Below are 21,867 nucleotides of genomic sequence, written 5' to 3' on the forward strand. Positions count from 1 at the left end.
AATATTTTTGGATCTTTCAAGTCACTCAACCCTTTCTAGGTCTCCGTTTTCTCAAACGCAAAATGAGGGTTAGAGCTGTTAAGCTCTAGAACAACTTCAAACAAACAAACAAGCAAAAACATACCTTTTCTTAAAATAAAATATTAATTAAAAGTGTAGTAAGTTAAATAAAGGCCGAAAAGCTCTGGCTAAAGTAGGTATAGGGGACTGGAGCCCTGTCCATAACAAGCTGTCCATACCACAGTCTGAGTTTAACAGAACTCTAATGTATCCAAAACATACCATTTAAAAACCTCTAAACACTAAAAATAATTTTCAGAATTATGTCACAGGCGCTGCAAGATTAAAAAACAAATTTTTCACTCTTAAAAAAAATTCAAAACGGGGATTTTTTTTTCAACTAACCAGAAACTGGCAAAGATTCAGTGAACATAAATAACTATTGCTAAGAATTCCAATTAACTGATATTTTATTATATCCAATTATGATTACACTAAATAAATTATAGAACTGTCATAAGGAATTTATACATATATGTATATATATTAAAGAAATAATGCTGTCTGACAAGAAAGGAATGGGCTAATAAACTGGAGATATTAAACCCAGTTAATTTCATGGTTTATATAAAATTCCCTACTTCACAAAAATATTTTGAAATCCCATATTATTCTTCTAAGAATAATCCTAATAAGACAAATCAATTTCACTACCATCAGGCACAAAATGAGCCAAGTGGGATACTTGGAATCCCTAACTTTAGCCACAGAAGCTCCACACAAAGAAGTTATACGCTGAACTTCCTCACAATAGTTTGTTTAAATAAAAGGTTCTAGGGAGTTTAAAACAAACACACATCTATATATAGATATAACTATAGTTAAAAAAAAAGTTTTAAGTAAGTCCAAAATAATAATTAAAACAAAATATACAAGTTTAAACATGTAACATAAAAAGCATTTACTAAGGTTTTTCATTATACCCCAAAATTACAAACATCTTAACGTCTGGACATGCATTAGAAATTTAAGCATGAATTTTATTTAAAAATTCCTAAGTTCATTTAAGAAACACTTAAAATGGCACATTTGAAAAGAAATTATATTAACCTCTAAGTATGAAAAAATCTATTATTTTTACATTGATTTAATGTATAAAATTTTGTAATTCAAATAGTCAACCCAACATGGTCATGGTATAAAACTTCATTATTTCATGTATTTAAGCATGAAAAGAAAATTTCCTTTTTGTTAAAAAATAAACTATCAATATGGTATTCTTAATATAACTTCTAAAACTGGTCACTAATGTCTATAATATTCAATTGAAAATATTCTTACCTTTCTTCTGAGCTATACAACCGAGCAAGTCCAAAATCTGCAAGTTTTATCTGCCCTCTGGTGGAAGTAAGATAAAATGAAAAAATATTAGTCTACTCTGAATTGATCTTACACATTCATGTTCTATTCCTAGAACTAAGCAAAAATTCACTGATATAACTGAAACTTCGATTATACTGCAGTACCCAAGGTTCTACAGGAAAAGGCAAATAGATAAACTCACAACAATATAAGGCAAAAATTAGTACTTTTCTTCGGATAATTTCAGCTACTATTACACTAGTACTGTTGTTATATTATTATGATATATATATAGTATATTATTATATATAGTAATAATAGTACTAATAGTTTCTCGGTACTATTCAGTTCCTATTTAGAAAAGTACACTTCAATGAAAATAAAACAAAATGAGGTAATTCATACTACCTTAGTAATAAGACAAATTATTTGTTCAATTCCAGCCAATAATGCGCAAGAAATGAATCACATCATTTTAAATTTATGTTTAATTTTCCACTTCTTAGAGTGACATGGTGCTCTATAGAACACTTGCTACTAACTAAAATCAGGACCAGGCATTCCTCACTTAAACCAACAAATAGTACCAATTACAAGAGAATTATCAGAGTTCAGGTTATGCTGTCAGTGAAATATTTAACATAAGCTTTGAATATGTATGTATGTATGTACGTGCATATACACGTCAAAAAATGTTCACTTTACAACTGTGATGACTGACTGTTTTTTTAAAAAATTCCAAATTAAAAAAGATGCTAAAACCTATTCTTAACCTAAAACTGAAATCACATAATTAATTATTAGAAGAACCATTCACATTATTTGGAAGAATATCAAATGAGAGGGTCAACTAAGTATTTTGGTTGGGGGGAGTGCCTATAATCTTTATTACTTCCCTCCCCCCCACCCCCCCATGGAGGTATGACAGCTGTTATTGACCAACAACAACAGAAGAAAAGGAGTGGTTAAGTAGTCTGCCCAAGGTCACATAAACTACTATATGGTTTATGTATACTAGTATATTGATTCAAACTATTACGTGGATTCAAACTCAGGTCTTTATGACTCGAAAACCCCTATTTATATAAGGTCAAAGGGACTGTAAAGTTCTTTAGAGGTTTGATCCAATTAATCCTATTAAATTCCTTGGATTGAGGGGATGGATGAAACTTCAACAAGTCAACCAAGTATTATTTTACATACATTACAAACTATTATTGGAAGTTAATTAACTAAAGTATATTTAACACAACTTCAGACGTAGCCCAAGCTGTAATATTGATTTTGTTAAAGTAGTCTGAGCAATAAAAACCTAAATTTTAAATCTTTTTAACAGAATCAAGGTACACATTATATAAGACTCATTTTAAACATATATATCAAACTCATATCATACCTATTATTTAGAAGAATATTTGAACACTTAATATCTCGATGCAAAAAGTTCTTCTTATGACAATAATCCAGACCTTCCATAAGCTGTCTCATGAATGACTTTATGTGATTTTCATTAAAATGAACCAAGCCTGATTCCAGTAGTCCCATCAGATCATGGTCCATATATTCAAACACCAGATAAAATGCACCTAAGAACAACAATTAACACATTAAAGATTTTGTTCTTACAACTTTTCTATAGGCTCAGAATTTTTAAAAAATAAAATGCTGGGGAGAAAATTAATCCTTGAAAAGAACTGCTACTTCTGTCATTTAATAATGTTCATGTCCTTCTCTCTGAATTTAATATCAATACCATCCCAAGGAACTATCTAGCCAGTCTTCTTCTCCCAAAGAAAACTGCTATGATATAAAATCAACACTGCTAATTTCCACACTGCATAGTTTCTGGGTATGATTGATGTAAAATACATTCTTAGCTGTTTTACATATTGAACAAATTGTCTCTCAGCAGAAGCTGAATAAAATCAGTATAGTTCATCAAAGAAAATTTAAAGATGTTGTAAGAATTACTTTTGATAAAAAAAAAAGAGTCTGGGCCCAGTCGGGCTTTAGATGACTTCTATTAAGTTTTCAATAAACATATAATTTAATTCTTTTATACAGCTCCAGAGCATTTGAAAGCATACAAATTACAACTTTATTTTATAATACCAGCTTATTAATCCTGCTACTAAATCCTAAAACAGCACATAGCACATACACAACATACATATGATAGATTCAAAATTCCTAAATGAAACTTGCACAAATTGAATCTAAAGCTGTATCTACAAATATCTCAATCAGGCAGTTTAATTTATCAATTCGAGAATGGAAAAGCTAATAAAATTCAATACATCTATCTTTCAAAGTAAAAAAGTTATCAATATGCCAAAAAAAAGGCATCTGAAGAAAGTTCATGATCAGTTCGTGATTAAAAACAGAGCAAAGGGAATTCCCGGACGGTCCAGTGGTTAGGACACGGTGCTTTCACGGCAGGGCCCAGGTTTGATCCCTGGTCCAGGGATCCTGCAAGCTGTGGGCACGGCCAAAAAAAAAAAAAGAACAGAGCAAAGATTTCACAGTAAACTTGCAATAGAAAGATTCTTTCTTAAAAGTTTATAATGGTACCTCTCTGAAACCAACAACTATTGTCATATTTAATAGTAAAATGTCAGATGCTGTACACAAGACAAGAATGTTCATTATTACTAACTATTCTAGAAGTTAGTAAGTAAAATTAAAAACAAAGTATAAAAACTTAAAGTGACAAAAACATGATTATTGGTAGATGAGATGACGATTCTAAAAGATCCAAAAGAATAAAAAAGTAGCTGTGTTAGAAAAAAATCATACACAAAAAATAAAAGACTTTATATATGCCAGCAACAATTAGAAATTAAAATTAGAAACAATTAGAAAGTAAAATTTAAATGACTTTGCAATAGAAAAAAAATACTACAAACAACTAGGAATAAACTTTAACAATTATACAAATTTATTAAGGATTCACCAAATTGTAAAATTCTGTATTTTAATGCAATTTCAGTAAAAGGACCAATGATTTGTTGTTTCTTTTGCTGAAAGAACACTTGAGAAACTAACTCTAAAGTTCACCTTGAAGAAAACAAAACCAGAGTATCAACCAAAACGTTTCTTAAAATAAACATTTGCCCTACCAGAAATTAATATGACCTACTGTACTACTGGGACACATAGAAAAATGCATATAATATATACCAGAAAAAAAAATCCCAAATACGTATCTACTAACTATGAAAACAGCCATTTTAAATCAGTGAAGGAAAAAAAGAGGCAGAATAGTACTGGGACAAAGGCAGTAACCCCAAAGGCAGATTGGGAATTATACCAAAAATAAACCTATTAAAAAACTGACAAATTTCACTAAATAAAAATTTAGAAACACATATGGTAAGAAATAAATATGAAATAGAGGTAAAAGGCAAATAAACGACAAGCTGAAGAACCTATTTGCAACATAACAGATTAATTTTCTTAATATAAAACAAAGTCTTGGGGCTTCCCTGGTGGCGCAGTGGTTGAAAGTCCACCTGCCGATGCAGGGGACACAGGCTCGTGCCCCGGTCGGGAAGATCCCACTTGCCGCGAAGCGGCTGGGCCCGTGAGCCATGGCCACTGAGCCTGCGCGTCCGGAGCCTGTGCTCCGCAACGGTAGAGGCCACAACAGTGAGAGGCCTGCGTATCGCAAAAAAACAAAACAAACAAACAAAAAAACTTACTACAACAACTAAAAAAAATAAAATATCTTGATAATTTGTTATATTGATTACATACTGGAATAATCTATTGATATACTGGGTTAAATAAAAATATTATTAAAATGAACAGAGCTTTCAAAAATGAGACTAACCGATTATTTTAAATTAAAATATAATGTCTTGCATTCTGTTTCTATTAGACAGTACTGAATTAGAGTAAGAATTGAAACAGAAGAGCTAAAACTATCTCTGCATGCAGATGACCTGAATGTTTGTTCTCTGAAAGGACATATACATTCAATTTAAAAAACTGTTAAAAACAGTGACACAATTTAGAAAAACAGCAGAAATAAAACATACAGTAGTCACTGGGCTTCCCTGGTGGCGCAGTGGTTAAGAAACTGCCTGCCAATGCAGGGGACATGGGTTCGAGCCCTGGTCCGGGAAGATCCCACATGCCATGGAGCAACTAAGTCCGTGAGCCACAACTACTGAGCCTGCGCTCTAGAGCCCGCGAGCCACAACTACTGAAACCCCCATGCCTAGAGCCTGTGCTCCGCAACAAGAGAAGCTGCCGCAATGAGAATCCTGCGCACCTCAACGAAGAGTAGCACCTGCTCTCCACAACTAGAGAAGAGCCCGCGCACAGCAATGAAGACCCAACGCAGCCAAAAATAAAATAAATTTTTAAAAAAAGATCTAAAAAATAAAATAATAAAACATACAGTAGTCATTAACATAGCTACCAGTTAAAAGAAAAACATGGAGGTCCCATTTATAATAAATAATTTTTTTTAATTTAAGAAATGTGCAAAATACGTCAGAGATAAATTACAGAACACTTTTAAAAGGCAAAAAACTATAATTAAAAAAATGGATACATTCTTAGGAAGGCTCAACATGATAAAGATTTTCCCTAAGTAATTTATAAATTAAACAAAGCTCTATTTTTAAAAATACCTTGTTTTCTTCCTACAATTAGATAAGCTGACGTTATATCCACACAGGAAAATAACTAAGTAAGAATAGCAATGAAAATATCTGAAAGAGAAAGGCGGGGTGGGCACTAGGCTCTACCAGCCCAGACAGTTTAAGACAGAATAGTGAATTCCTATAATTAAAAAGTGTGATACTGCGAAAGGAACATGAAATAAAACAAATCCAGAATTATACCCAGGTATATATGGAACTTTAGTAAATGATAAAGATGGCATCATATCAATTCAGTGGGAGAAAAGATCAACTTATTATAAATCAGCAATATTGGGACAACGTGAATAACCAGATAGAAATAGTTAAAACTGGTCTGTTCCTCACAACATATATACCAGCATAAAAAGCAAATGAACCAGTATTAAAGATAAAAAATAAAACCATGAAAGTATTTTTTTTAAACATGAATTCCTTAATAACCTCAGAGTGGGGAAAACTTTCCTAACTAGGAATCAAACCAAGATGCAACAGGGGAAAAGGGGGAAAAGACTGATAATGTGACTATGTAAAAACAAAAATCTACTGAGCAGCTGAAAACACTGTAAGCAAATTTTGAAAAATATAGCAAACTGGCAAAAAACCATTAGCAACTTATTCCAGATAAATTACTTATACCCACTAAAAAAGCCTCTCTAAATTGAAAAGAAAAAGATTAATAACCGCACAGAAAAGTGGGCAAAAGACAGATAACCCAGACCACACACACGAGCAGTAGCCAACTGCCCTTAAACCAATGGAAAGTCGCTTAGCCTTGCTCATAATAAAAATGTATTTCTCAAGCTAAAACTTCACCACAATAACAAATTAACAACAGCTCAAATGTATGACACCAGATTCTAATGGCAAAGCTGTAAGGAACACTCTCATACACTGCTAGGAATTTGGCAATATCTAGCTAGCTTAATCATATTTAGCATTTCCATTTCTGTTTGACCTAACCAGCCCAATTCTACGGGCCTGTCCAACAATTCACTGACAAAAATACAAGATGGTGTAGGCAGACAGCTATTCAAAGCAGAATTATTTCTAATAGCAAAAGACTGGAAACAATGCAAGCATCTATCAGTGGGAGACTAACGGAATAAACTATGATACATCCACACAGCAGAGTACTGTGTAGCCATATCTATCTACTGATATGGAGTAATTTTCAGTATATATAATTAAATGAAAAGAACCAGGAACAGTAGAGCAGTTATTAATATGACATCTTTTATATAAAAGGGGGAGGGTGAATATGTAGCAAAGAAAAACTGTAAGGATGAACTAAACACTTAAAAAAAAAGGTCGTCCCTGGGTAAGGGAGAGAACTGGAAAAAGGAATGAAAATGAGACTACTCTGAATGTGCCCTGCTTTACAGCTTTGAGTTTGGAACCATGTAAATGTTTCACATGATTAACTATACATCATCACACTGAAAAGGTTAGAAAAACAGTACCTGAAAAATTAGAAACAGATGAACCTACACGTGTATCAAACCGTCTATACTAACATTAACTGATTATGGATTCTGACTATATTATCCCTAGTGGGGCATATGCTAAGGACAAAAAGAACCAATAAGAAATCTTAAACTGCATTCAGTAGTCTTCTTAGTAATTAACATTGTTATCTTGAAATTATTATATGTATATTGTAGGACAATGCTAATTTCTTAGGAACCAAGGTTTTTAGTATTAAAAAAAAGACAAGTATAGGATCAAAAATTTATAAATCCCGCACTTTTAATTTTAAATTAAAATCATTTACAGTAGCCAGCCTCTAAGGTGACCCCAGTAATTTTCATCTGCTGGTATCCATGCCGTCCATTCAAGGATGGCCTGTGTGACCAACAGAATATTGAAGACGTGGTAATGTCACTGACCACCAAGGCTAGGTCATAAAGATATTGCAGCTTCCATCTTATTTTCCTGGATCATTTGCCCCGAGAGAAGCCAGCCACCAAGCTGTCAGAATAGTCAAGCAACACTTTTGAAAGGCCCGTGCTAAGAAGAACTGAGACCTCCCCTCAACAGTGGAACGACAGTTTGCTAGCGATGTGAGGGAGCCACCCTGGAGTAGATTGTGCCAACCCTAGTTACACCTTCTAGTGACTACAGCTCCAGTCAACATCTCACTGCAATCTCATGAGAGAATCCAAGCCAAAACCGCCCAGCCAAGATGCTCCCAAATTCCTGCCCAGAGAAACTGTAAGAGATAATAGCTTCCAGCATCACCTCTGAAGTACAATTGTCAAAGAAGTGAACTTATATCTGAATAATCATCTAGATCTAACTTCCATTTATAGGAAATATCAGGGTTAGAAGAACAAGCTACCCGCCACCAAAAGGAAGGATACTGTAGATGACAACAGACTTAAGATAATAATTAACCACATACAATGTGCAGATTTCTTGTTTGCATCCTGATTCAAAGAAAGCCAACTATTAAAAATATTTTTGAGACAACTACATGAATATGGACAGTTAGATAATAATATAAAATTGCCAATTTTGTTAGGTAGGCCTCCTTCTTGTCTTTTTTAACATAATAGCAACTTCATTATAGATTACAGGCAGATAATCAAGAATTTATGTTTACAATATAATGCATGGGATTCACTCAAAAATAACCCAGCAAAATAAAAACAAGTCGAGGGAGAGAAATAAACAAGATTAGCAAAATGTGATAACTGCTAAATGTGAGGGATGGGGACAATGGGATTCATCATACCATCTTCTCTACTTTTAAGTATGTTTGAACATTTCAGTAATACTGAATTTTTTAAGTGTCTGAAACAAAACTAAATAAATGAAAATTTTAGAAGGCATTCAAATTATGCTGAATTAAGGGATATATTTATTATTCCCATATTTTTAATTTGTTTTTATTTCTATCGAGGTTGTATATTTACGTAGTTTTAAGCAATGTTTTCAAACTGTGGGTCATGAAATCAGTTTAGTAGGTCACGACCTGCATTTCAAAAAGTTTTTTCTATTGCTTGATATTTTTTCCTATATTGTATTTAAACATTAATAAAATCATATGTAATAATATTTTTATATAGCATGCCAAATAAAATTTCACTTTGGTAGGAATTTATATGCATACATATGCTTAGAAAAATGTCCAATATCAAAATTCCAAGAGCAGTTTATCTCTGTGTGAGCAGATGGGTGATTTTTACTTTCTTCTTATGCTGCCATCTTCTGACTTTTCTACAAGGAGCACAAATAATAATTTTTAAATATATTAACAACTGTGCCTAATATACAAATTTATAAGGAAAAAACAAATAACCCAAATGAAAGAAATGGCAATATCACAAATAAATATGCACATAGGAAATCAAAACTGTAAACATATGTAAGATGCTTCAGACCTCACTAGTAATCAGGAAAGTACTAATCAAAGAAACAATGAGAAACCATTTTCACCTGTCAGATTGGCAATATCCAGTGATGTCCAAATGAAAGGAAACTCATACACTGCTACAATTTTTTGGCAAAGTATGCTGACAAAAGAAAATATCCCTTGACTTGAATATCCCACTTTTGGAAGTAACCTAAGGAAATATCAGCACCAGTATGCAAGTATACATGTATAAGCACATTTCTAGCAGTATTGTTTGTAATGGAAAAAAGATGGGGAAAACTGAGTGCCCATCAAGGGAGAATGGCTGAATAAGCCCAGTATATCCATACCACGGCATATTATGCAGCTAGATAAAAGAAAGTTTTATCACCTAGAGATGTGTTGTATTCCTTAATAAGAAAAGTAAAATACAGAATTAAAAAAAAAACCCCACAATTAGCACAGAGGACTTATGGTTTCTCGTCCAACAGTAAGGAGTCTGGAAGTCGCCACACCCATCCTCACAATGAGAAAACAGCAAAACAAACTAAAAATCAACAGTTCTTCTTAGATCCATCAGAGACTGAGGTCACAGAGCAAAGCACTGCCCCCAAAATTGGTGAGAGAGACAGGCAGATACAGAGAATCACCAGTTCACCAGAGGAGAGGCCCAGAAGCAGAAGCCTCCACAAGAACCATTACCTTGGTAGGAAAGCCTAAACTATAATTGAAAAATTGCTAGAGGCTCAGTGTGAACAAGTTTAAGAGTTAAAAACTCCAGGGGTTCCAGTCTTAGGGAAGCCCCCACCACCACCTTCTGTGAGTTTTATCACCAGGAACCCTACCAGCTTATCACACTGAAGATCAGAGATAAATCAAGTTGTTCTTCCAGCAAGGGGAGAGGAAAAACAGTCATGATGAAATACACCCTAATCATTCTGTTCTTTACCAAGGTTTGCCCTCAAGAGAAACTATTTTACCAGAGCCTAACCAACTGGGGTTCAATAAGAGCCTTATCAGCCGGGCAAAGAGGAAATATCCAACTCCAGAACACTCTAGCCTTTGACTTAGGGGAAAGAAACACTGACCTCCAGCACCTTTTAGCATTCCTGTCTCACTTCAGAGGGAAAAGAAACAAGAAAACTGATAAACATGTCTGAAGGATATAGGCTCACTAAAAAACTGAGACCAAATCACAGGACTACAGAACACTTCCCCTCCCCCCATAACTTACCATCATATATAATAACAGGGTACAACATCTGAAAGAACTGCATATCTCTGACCTTATTTAAGAAGTCTCCACAGAAACCAAAAGACAACAGGGGAGGAAATCTTAGCCTCTGACACAGCTTCCGCAAACAATAAACACAACCTAACTGCTAGCCAGATAAACATAAAACCTTACACTAAAGGCCGATTTATCTGTTTATTTTATCCAATACCTCTTTATAGTCTGAAGAGAAAAAGCAAGCATCAGGGAGATTCAGATATAGAAGAGAAATTGGAATTATCAAACCAGGAATTTTTAAGTAACTATGATTAATGTTCTAAGGGTTCTAACGGAAAAATTAGACAATATGCAAGAACAGATGGGTATTGTAAGCACAAAAATGGAAATTCTAAGAAACAACCAAAAGAAAATGACAGAAATCAAAAACACTGTAACAGAAATAAAGAATGCCTTTGACGGGCTCATCAATACACCAGACATACAAGAGCAAAGAATCAGTGAGCTTGAAGATATGTCAAAAGGAACTTCGAAAAGCTGAAATGCAAAGGAAAATAAAGAGAAAAAAAGAATATCCAAAATGTGGGACAATTACAATATACATGTAAATGGGAATACTAGAATCAAAGGGGGAAGGGAGGAAGGAAGGAAGGGAAGGAGGAAGGGAGGGAGGGAGAACAGAAAAAATACTAAAAGTAATAATGATTGAAATTTCCCCAAATGATAAATATCAAACCACAGATCCAGGAAACTTAAAGAATATAAAGGAGGATAAATATTAAAACATCTACACCTAAGTATATCACATTCAAACTACTGAGAATCAAAGACAAAAAGAAAATCTTGATAGAAGCCAGAAGGAAAAAAAACAGCTTACCTTTACAATAGCAAAGATAAAATGTATACTGGATTTCTCCTCAGAAACCATACAAGCCAGAAGAGAGTGAAATGAAATATTTAAAGTGTTGAAAGAAAAAACCTAACAACTTAAATGAAGGTAAAATTAAAATCTTTATTTTTCTTATTGATTGACCAAACAGTTAACAGTCTGTTCAAAATAATAATAGCAAAAATGCATTCACTGAGTATAGCTTGTGGATAAGTAAAATGAAAACCAATGTTATAAGGGATGGGATGGAGGAAATGGGAATACTCTGTTATGAGGTACCTATACAACCTAAAGTAGTATAATGTTATTTTATTTTATTATTTTATTTTTTATTTTTTTGTGGTACGCGGGCCTCTCACTGTTGTGGCCTCTCCTGTTGCGGAGCACAGGCTCTAGATGCTCAGGCTCAGCAGCCATGGCTCACGGGCCCAACCACTCCATGGCATGTGGGATCTTCCCGGACTGGGGCACAAACCCATGTCCCCTGCATCGGCAGGCAGACTCTCAACCACTGTGCCACCAGGGAAGCCCTATTTATTTATTTTAAATTTATTTTATTTATTTTATTTCTGGCCGCGCTGGGTCTTCACTGTTGTGCGTGGGCTTTCTCTAGTTGTGGCGAGCGGGGGTTACTCTTCATTGCGATGCGCAGGCTTCTCATTGCCGTGGCTTCTCTTGTTGCGGAGCAGGGGCTCTAGGCGCACAGGCTTCACTAGTTGTGGCACACGGGCTCAGTAGTTGTGGCTTGTGGGCTCTAGAGAGCAGGCTCAGTAGTTGTGGCGCATGGGCTTAGTTGCTCTGTGACATGTGGGATCTTCCCAGACCAGGGCTCGAACCCACATCCCCTATACTGGCAGGTGGATTCTTAACCACTGTGCCACCAGGGAAGCCCAAAAGTAGTAAAATGTTATTTTAAAGAGGACTTGGACAAATTGTAAATGTACATTGCAAACACAAGGGCAACAACTAAATAAAAATTTTAAAAGAAGAATAGTTGATATGCTCAGAAAAGAGAAGAAATAGAGTCATATAAAAAGACTAAGACAGGGCTTCCCTGGTGGTGCAGTGGTTGAGAGTCCGCCTGCCGATGAAGGGGACACGGGTTCGTGCCCCCGGTCCGGGAAGATCCCACATACCGCGGAGCGGCTGGGCTCGTGAGCCATGGCCGCTGAGCCTTTGCGTCCGGAGCCTGTGCTCCGCAACGGGAGAGGCCACAGCAGTGAGAGGCCCGTGTACCGCAAAAAAAAAAAAAAAAAAAAAAAGACTAAGACAAAAGAAGGCAGAAAAAGAGTAGAAGAAAAACAAGCAAGGGCAACTAATAGAAAATATAACAAATACAGTAGATAATAATCCAACTATATCGACAAGTACTTTAAATGCCAACAGTCTAAAATACACCAATTAAAACACACAGAATGTTAGAGTGAATTAAAAAGGAAAAGAAAAAAAGACCCAATTGTACGATGCCTACAAGAAATCCACTTTAAATATAAAGACAGAGTAATACTAAGCAAAAGAAAGCAGGAGTAACTATATTAAATTTCAGACAGAGCAGACTTAAGAGCAAAAGAAGTTATCAGGAATAAAGAGGAGCATTACATAATGATAAAGGAGTCGATTTTCCAAGAAGACATAACAAGCTTTAATGTGTATACTCCTCAAAACGAAGTCTCCACTATTACACTTGGAGACTTCAAGACCCCTCTGACATTAATTGACACATGCAATGAGACGAAATCAGTGAGAACATACAGCACCATCAATCAACTGGATCTAACATATCTATATTAATATTTCAACAACAGCAGAATACATCTTCTCAACTTCCCATGAAACATTCACCAAGACAGACCACAGTCACAGGCATAAAACACACCTAACAAATTTAGAAGAACAGAAATCATACAAAGTATGCTAATGGAATTAAACTAGAAATCAGTAACAGAAAGATAGCTGGAAAACTGCAAAATACTTTTTAAATTTTTTTCTAAATAACACGTGGGTTACATAAGAAGTCTAAAATACATTTTTAAATATTTTGAAGTACATAAAAATAAAAACGCAATTTACCAAAGTACGTGGGATACAGCAAAACTATTGCTTAGGGGAAAATTACAGCACTGAATACACGTATTAGAAAAGAAGACCTAAAATCAATAACCTATGCGTCCACTTTAGGAAACCATAAAAACAGTAAAGTAAGCAGAAGAGAATAATAAAAATTGTAACAGAAATCAGAGATATTGAAAATGGGAAATGAAGAGAAAAAAAAAAAAGTCAGTGAAACCGAAAACTGATTCTCTGAGAAGAATAATATAATTGGTAAGCCTCTAGCCAGGTTAACTAAGGAAAAAATTACTAATATCAGAAATGAAAGATGGGACATCACTATTGCTCCCCAAAGCATTAAAAGCATAGTAAAGGAATATATGAACAGCTCTATGCCGACAAATTTTATATTCTAGATGAAATGAACCAATAATTTGAAAGACACAATCTACCAAAACTCACACAATGAGAAACAGATAATCTGAATAGGCCCAAATCTATTAAAGAAAAGGATCAATAATAGCCTTCCAAAACAGAAAGCACCAGGCCCAGATGGCTTTACTGGTGAATTCCACCAGACATTTAAGGAAGAAATTGTACCAGTTCTCTACAATCTCTTCCAGAAAATACAAAGAGACAAGACTACTTCCTAACTCATTCTATAAGGCCAGCATTACTCTTAATACCAAAACCAGACAACTGATCTTCAACAACAGAGCAAAGGCACTTTTGTACGAAAGGGAAAGTCTTCAACAAATGCTGCTTAACAAGCGGACACAGACATGCCGGGAAAAAAAAAATTCAAATCTAGATACAGACCTTACACACGTCACAAAAATTAACTCAAAATGGATCATAGACCTAAGGGCAAAATGCAAAACTAAAAAACTCCTGGAAGATAACAAGGAAGAAAACCCAGGTGATCTTGGGCTTGACAATGACACCAAAATCACAATCTGGAAAAAAGAAATGGTGTGCTTGTGAAAGAAGCTGGAGTTGATTAAAATTAAAAACTTCAGCTCTGCAAAAGACACCATTAAGAGAACGAAAAGACAAGCCAGACTGGAGAAAATCTTATAAAACACATCTGATAAAGGACTGGTATTCAACATATACAAAGAAATCCTAAAACTCAACAATAAGAAAACAAAAAGCCCAATTAAAAAAATGAGCAAAAGATCTGAACAGATACATCACCAAAGAGAAGACACAGATGGCAAATAAGTATATGAAAAGATTATCAACATCATATTTCAATAGAGAATGGCAAATTAAAACAACCATGGGATACCATACATACTTATCAGAATGAAAAAATCCATAACAATGACAATGCCAAATGCTGGTGAGGATATGGAACAACAAACTCTCATTCATTGCTTGTGGGAATGCAAGATCATACAGCCACTTTTCAAGACACTTTGGAAGTTTCTTACAAAAGCAAACATACTCTTACCATACAATCCAGCAATCACACTCCTTGACATCTACCCAAAGAGGCTGAAAACTTATATTTACACTGAAACTTGCACATGAATGTTTATAGCTGCTTTATTCATAATTGTCAAAACTTGGAAGCAACCAAGATATCCCTCAGCAGGTGAATGGATAAATACACTGTGGTACATCCAGACAATGGAGTATTGATCAGCACTAAAAAGAAATTAGGTATGAAGCCATGAAAATCCACAGAGCAAACTTAAATGCATATTACTAAGTGAAAGAAGCAAATATGAAAAGCCTACATACTGTATGTTTCCAACTTTGATGATATTCTGGAAAAGGTAAAACTATGGAGACAGTTAAAAAATCAAGTGTTTGCTGTGGTTGGGGGTGGGAGTGGGCAATGAATAGGCAGAACACAGGATTTTTAAGACAGTGAAAGTATTGTGTGTGTGTGTGTGTGTGTGTGTGTGTGTGTGTGTGTGTTCCTGTCAGATTCTCTGTGGGGCTTTATATGCCTCTCGTCTTTATCCCTCTTTCTCTGTGTCCCCGTCTGTGGGTCTATCAAACTGTGGGGGTTTTTTTTCTTTTTTTTTTTTTGCCGTACGCGGGCCTCTCACTGTTGTGGCCTCTCCTGTTGTGGAGCACAGGCCCCGGACGCGCAGGCTCAGCGGCCATGGCTCATGGGCCCAGCCGCTCCGCGGCATGTGGGATCTTCCCGGACCGGGGCACGAACCCGTGTCCCCTGCATCGGCAGGCGGACTCTCAACCACTGCGCCACCAGGGAAGCCCCAAACTGTGTTTTTGTTGGACTCTGTATCTCTGCTTGACTGACTGCCTGACTGACTCTCTCTCTCTCTCTCAGTTTATATACTTAAATATATATTTTTATTATTTCTATTTCCATTTTTGTGCATAGACAACGGTCTTGAAGGATATATAACAGGCTGTTAACCCTGGCTGGGTTGGGCAAAGTAGCAAGAGAAATGGGAAATTAATTGGTTTTCTTTTTGGCTGTGTTGGGTCTTCGTTTGGGCTTTCTCTAGTTGCAGGGAGCGGGGACTACTCTTTGTTGCGGTGCTCAAGGTGGTTGCTGCAGCAATAGCCCCTTCTTGCTCTCAGGCTCACACCTCACAAGTAAGAGGACCCCACTCAATACATGAGATCTCAGGAAAAGTCTCAGCCTTGCGACAGAAAGACTGTAAGGCTCTAACTGGCCAGACCTGAACGACATGCATCTCGGGAGCTAGAAGTGAAGTCAGTTCCACAGTTACATGGACTAAAAAGAGAAAAAAGCTGGAACCTCAAAAACAAAAACAAAAAGCTCAAGGCTATTATATGAAGTAAATAGAAAGTAGGGTAAATTGGTGGTAGCAGACACCAAAACATGTCCAATACAATATCTACCCCAAAGTATGGCCAATATCAAGCTATATTCATGAAGCTGAGTTTTTCAACTTATATTAAATCTAGAACATAATGTAAAATTCTAATTCCTTTTTAGAAAACTCATGTAAAGCCAGAGACAAATAACAAAAAAGCTTTCTGAAGTACAAAAATCATTCAATTCCTGTTACTACCCCAAGTACCTGTGAAAATGGACAAATCTTATGAGTGTATAACAGTTGTTATTAGAAAATCCCTTTATACACTAAAATGACCCCAAATCCCCAAATCGGAAGTCCGGTACCTGAAAACCTAGAAGTGAAATGAACTTAAATCCTATTAACAAGTCCAATAATGGAAGACAAGTCAGTAAATAACTATTATGTTCACTAAAATAAAACACTGAAGTCAGAACATTAAAAAAAAGAGTATATCAATGCAACTTTCCACATCCTAAATTAAAAATGGTCAATAATTCCATTACCTTTATGACTCAGCATGTTTGGCTGCCAATTCCCACCTGTCCTACAGATACGGACTAACTTAAATGAAAAAAAAAATGTGTGTAACCTTTACTTTGCTCAGCAGAGCAGGTATTTCTCAATCTTCTTACATAACACTCTAGTGTCTTCAGATTTCACGTAAAGCCAATGAATCGACCTCTGTATAACTCAGCTATCTCTTTCTTGCCAAATAAGCTCCTGAGTTCTGAAAGTGGTACTTTTCTTAGTTTCTTTCCTTTTTATGATATTCTAATTTGGGTACATTTTATGTTAAGTAGGTTCTTGGCAACCCTCCTGCTGGTGACTGGTTTACAGATATGCAGGCATAAGTACATCTTCAAAGAGCCATGGGAAGCCAGGATGTCTCTCACCAGATACGAACAACTGCCTCTCCAAGCCATACTACGGTGAGAATGAAACAGACAGTATGGATAGCATAACTTGGGTCTTTGGTGACATCCTTAAGCCATTGAACCAACTTACCCTAAAGCCTGCCCAATCTCTGGACCTCTTCCTATGAAAGCTAAGAGACTTCCACACAGTTTAAACCATTCCAATTGGATTTTCTGTTACTCTGCTGAAATCACTCTAATACAAGTGAGATCGCTAATTTTATGTGTCAATTCAGCTGCACTATAGTACCCAGATGATTGGTCAAAACCAGTCTAGATGTTGTGTAAAGGTATTTTTAGATTTAATTAACATTTAAATCAGTAGACTTTGAGGAGAGCTCAAATGTGGGTGGGCTTCATCCAATCATTTGGAGTCTTAACAGAAAGGACTGAGGTCACTTACGGAAGAAGGAATTCTGCTCCAGACTGTCTTTGAACTCAAGACTACAACATCAACTCCTGCCACAATTTCCAGCTTGCCAGTAGGCCTTACAAATGACAGACTTGCCTGCCTCTACAATCATGTGACCCAATTCCTTAAAATCAATCTCTCTGTATATATGTATATACCCTAATGGTTTTACGTCTTGAAGCAATAAGTTCAACAGTTTTCCTTAAGTTTATTACATTTTAAAGAACAAAACTTTTTTTACAGATTTGATATATTAGTTGACAATAATAAATTGCACATATTCAGAAGGTATACTTTAAATAGTTTTCACACAGGTATACACTTGTGAGACTGTGGCTACAATTAAGATACTGAACACATCTATCACCCCAACAGGTTTCCTAGTACTCCCAGAATATATCTATCTGTAAAACAAAAATTGGAATAAACTTTATATATTCCTTTCTAAACTTTTTTCAGTTCATAATATAGAGGGTAAACAATTTTCCTTATTATCATTTAACTTTTACATAATTTTAATAGCTATATGGTATTCCACAGTAATAACATGCCATAATTCTGTTTAATAATCCTTTATTGTTAGATGGTTAAGTTGTTTCTAACATTTTGCAATAAGCAATAAGCAATGCTATGAAGAAGTCTCATAGCTACATCAATGTAAAGTCATGATTACTTCCTTATATGCTTCTAAAAATAGAATTGCTAATTTACAAGACATTACCTTCTAAGAAATAATAATTATAATATCAACGTCAAATATGTACAGAGCATTTAGTATGTGCCACATACCCTACCATGCCCTTAAACACTCTCTGAAAGTTATACCAATTTTCACTCTCAAGCATTACATAAATATACCCATCTATGGTCTATACACTGACCAAGTTTTTTAAAAAATCCTTGCCCTTCTCCAAATAAACCTCAATGTAATTCCAGTCAAATCTCCACTGATAAGTTTTCACAGCTCATATCCATCTAAATGCATGAAAATATGCAAGATCTTCTCTTAAGGGGGGAGAGGAGAGGAGACCCTTACCTACAGAAATTAAAAGGTAATATAAGGTTGCAATAATTGAAACAAAGTGATATGGCAGCAGGACATGCAAAAGGGTCAGTAAAACAGGAGACCCCAGAACGTATGGGAACTTGATTAAAGACAGCATAAGAGAATAAAATAAAAACAATTTAAATATCTAAAATTTCTGAACTAGAAGAGAAGTTGAAAAAAATACAGAAAAACATTCTTGTAATTTTCCAAACCACTTTCCCTCAAAAAGCCCCAAAACTGACAGAATGACCATATACAAGATTTAAATTAACAAAGAACATAGAAAAAGGGCAAGCAACAGAAAGGAGAAAAATTATCTATGATATGTGAAACACATGAAGCATTAATATCCATATTTTAATAAATCTCTCCAGTTGGTAAGAAAATGCCAAAGGAAGAGGCACTTCACAGAAGAAATGGAAAAAATATGAAAAAAAAATTTAACCTCACAAGTAATAATAAAAAAAAGTATTAATTTCTCTTATGAGTTGGACAAAAACTGTAAAATCAATAATGTACTTTGATTCAGTAAACTAGCCATTCACACAAAATTGTAATAGTATGTAAACTGGTATAAGCTTTCTTATAAGTTAATTGGGCTATAATTAGTAACATAAAAAAGAATTGTATCATTTAACCTAACAACTCCACTTTTAAGAATGTTATCTACAGGGCTTTCCTGGTGGCCCAGTGGTTAAGAATCTGCCTGCTGATGCAGGGGACACAGGTTTAATCCCTGGCCTGGGAAGATCCCACATACCGTGGAGCAACTAAGACCATGCGCCACAACTACTGAGCCTGCACTCTAGACCCCACAAGCCACAACTACTGAAACCCATGTGCCTAGAGCCCGTGCTCCACAATGAGAAGTCATCACAATGAGAAGCCCGCACACCGCAATGAAGAGTAGCCCCCGCTCACCACAACTAGAGAAAGCCTGTGTGCAGCAACGAAGACCCAACAAAGCCAAAAATAAAAACAAATAAATTAATTTTTTAAAAAAAGAATGTATCTACAGAAAGACTCAAAGAAATACACACAGATTTACATTTAATGATGTTTGATAAAGCACTGTTAATAAAAGCTAAAAACCAATAACCTAAAGACCCATTTATGGGGAAAGTCTAGTAAAATAAAATATATCCAAATTACAAAACTACAGGGACTTCCTTGATGGTCCAGTGATTAAGAATCCGCCTTCCAATGCAGGGGACACGGGTTCGATCCCTGGTCAGGGAACTAAGACCCCACATGCCACTGGGCAACTAAGCCCACGCGCTCTAGAGCCCACGCACCACAACTAGAGAGAAGGCCCACAAGGCGCAACGGAGAGCCCACACGCCACAATGAAAGATCCCGCATGCCACAACTAAGACCTGATGCAGCCACATAAATAAATAAATATTTAAAATAAGTAAATAAATTCACATTAGAATTTTGAAAAAACAAACTGAAAAACACTATCTTGCTTTTTTTAAATGGTTGCATGATACACAAAATGTCTGTTTTACAGAACATTGCATATTATGTCCTCAACTCTGTAAAAATTAATGATTAAACAAGGTGTATACTTGTTTTTCACAAAAAAATGTCTGAAAAGAAACTAAAGAAGAGGGAGCCGCTGGTGTCTCTTCATTGTTGGCCAAATGTCAGAGCATCTATGCATATGTCTCTCATCTACTCATTTATGTTTTTTATTTCTACATGTCCAGGGCTTTATCTCAACCAGATACGTTATTTTTATAATTCTAAAAAGTATCAGGTAAGAGAAGTTCTTTTAAAAACACTCCCAGTTTTTGACAGGTAAAAAATATGTTGTACTTAAATTATGTTTCCTTTAACTACAGTGAGGCTGAATATTTTTGCTAATATTTACTGGAAATTATCAGTTTTTTGTTCCTTGTTCATGTCCTTTTCTGAGCTATAAAGGAGGACTGTGCCTATGTATTAAAAGGGACATTTGTGCCACAGATATTTCTTTTTAACATGAGATATACCTCTAAAGGAATGACACATGGCATAATACCCTCCAAATTCTAACATCTGATTTTTAACAAAATTCTACACACAAACTAAAAGAAATAAGAAATCTGAAAGTCTTACGTAGTAACTGCATGATAGATCAACTATTATATTAAGTCTCTTCTATAACATATCATATTAAGAGTGCTAGTACATAGCACTCTAGAGTACTCTAGTACTCTAGTGCTAGGCTGACTTTATGGTAAGCATAAAGAATGGTAAACTACTACAGAGGTGAAAATACTTCACATACTATCTCATTTAAGCTTCACAATTACTCGGAAAGTATTATTATCTCCTTGTAACACACAAGGCATAGAGACGCTAAATAATTTGCCCATTATCACACACCTACGAAATGGCAAAAGTGAAACAATCCCCCAGCCTGAGTGTCCCATCCTCTTTATGCCATGAAGAAAAAGGTGTTATTCGCTTCCTCAGAGAGGGCTCAAAAACCATAGGGCGATATAACAGCTGTCTTTTATTTCAGTGCCCGAAATGGTAATGATGCCCTAAGTGGTGCTCTGCCACTTCCACCCCTCACCACCTGCCTTTCCCCACCACAGAATTTAGCAGAATTCTTTCTCCTTATTGATGGTCATAGCACTCTATGGCTTCTGCAACTGGCATCTGTCCTACTGTCTGATATTGAGTTTCACTCTTCTGACTTCCTTTTCGCTGCCTGGGTTTGATCAACCAATGAACTCACTTTTTAACTTCTGGTGGGTTAACCAATCAATCACAGCTAGTCAGACGTGACAAGTTTTTCACCCTTCTTGACAACTTTTAGAAACAGAGACTACTTCTAGGCTTTCAGGAAAATGTTTCTTTATTTTTAACTTCTGGGTCAGCACCATTCCTGATATATGATATCCACAAAATAAAATTTCACTAAAGAACTAAAACTGAAATATTCATTTCTCCCAAACATCCACCCTTTCTGCTTAATTATAAAAAATTATTATATAATTGATCTATTTCTGCCCTCACAATCAATCAACCACCAAGCTATAATAACAGTAAACTTTACTGTGTGCTTACTATGTGCAATATTCTAACCTAAGTGCTTCACACAGTTTATCTCATTTGATACAACAAACCTATGAGTTAGGTACTGTTATTC

At 35.4% G+C, this 21,867-nt stretch overlaps 1 protein-coding gene across 3 annotated transcripts in view; it reads right to left on the reverse strand.

Moving 5' to 3' along the window:
• Nucleotides 1-21,867, reverse strand: part of CDK13 (cyclin dependent kinase 13) — a 113,522-nt gene that overhangs the window by 41,028 nt on the left and 50,627 nt on the right. For all 3 annotated transcript variants that reach the window (XM_060020215.1, XM_060020213.1, XM_060020216.1), the window contains exons 6-7: nt 2,759-2,948; nt 1,342-1,398 (exon numbers count right to left, since the gene is read on the reverse strand). In XM_060020215.1, the coding sequence (XP_059876198.1) occupies nt 1,342-1,398; nt 2,759-2,948 (247 nt within the window). The remainder of the gene's footprint in view (nt 1-1,341; nt 1,399-2,758; nt 2,949-21,867) is intronic.

This window comes from Delphinus delphis, chromosome 9 (genome assembly GCF_949987515.2).
Source record: "Delphinus delphis chromosome 9, mDelDel1.2, whole genome shotgun sequence".
Taxonomy (NCBI): Eukaryota; Metazoa; Chordata; class Mammalia; order Artiodactyla; family Delphinidae; genus Delphinus; species Delphinus delphis.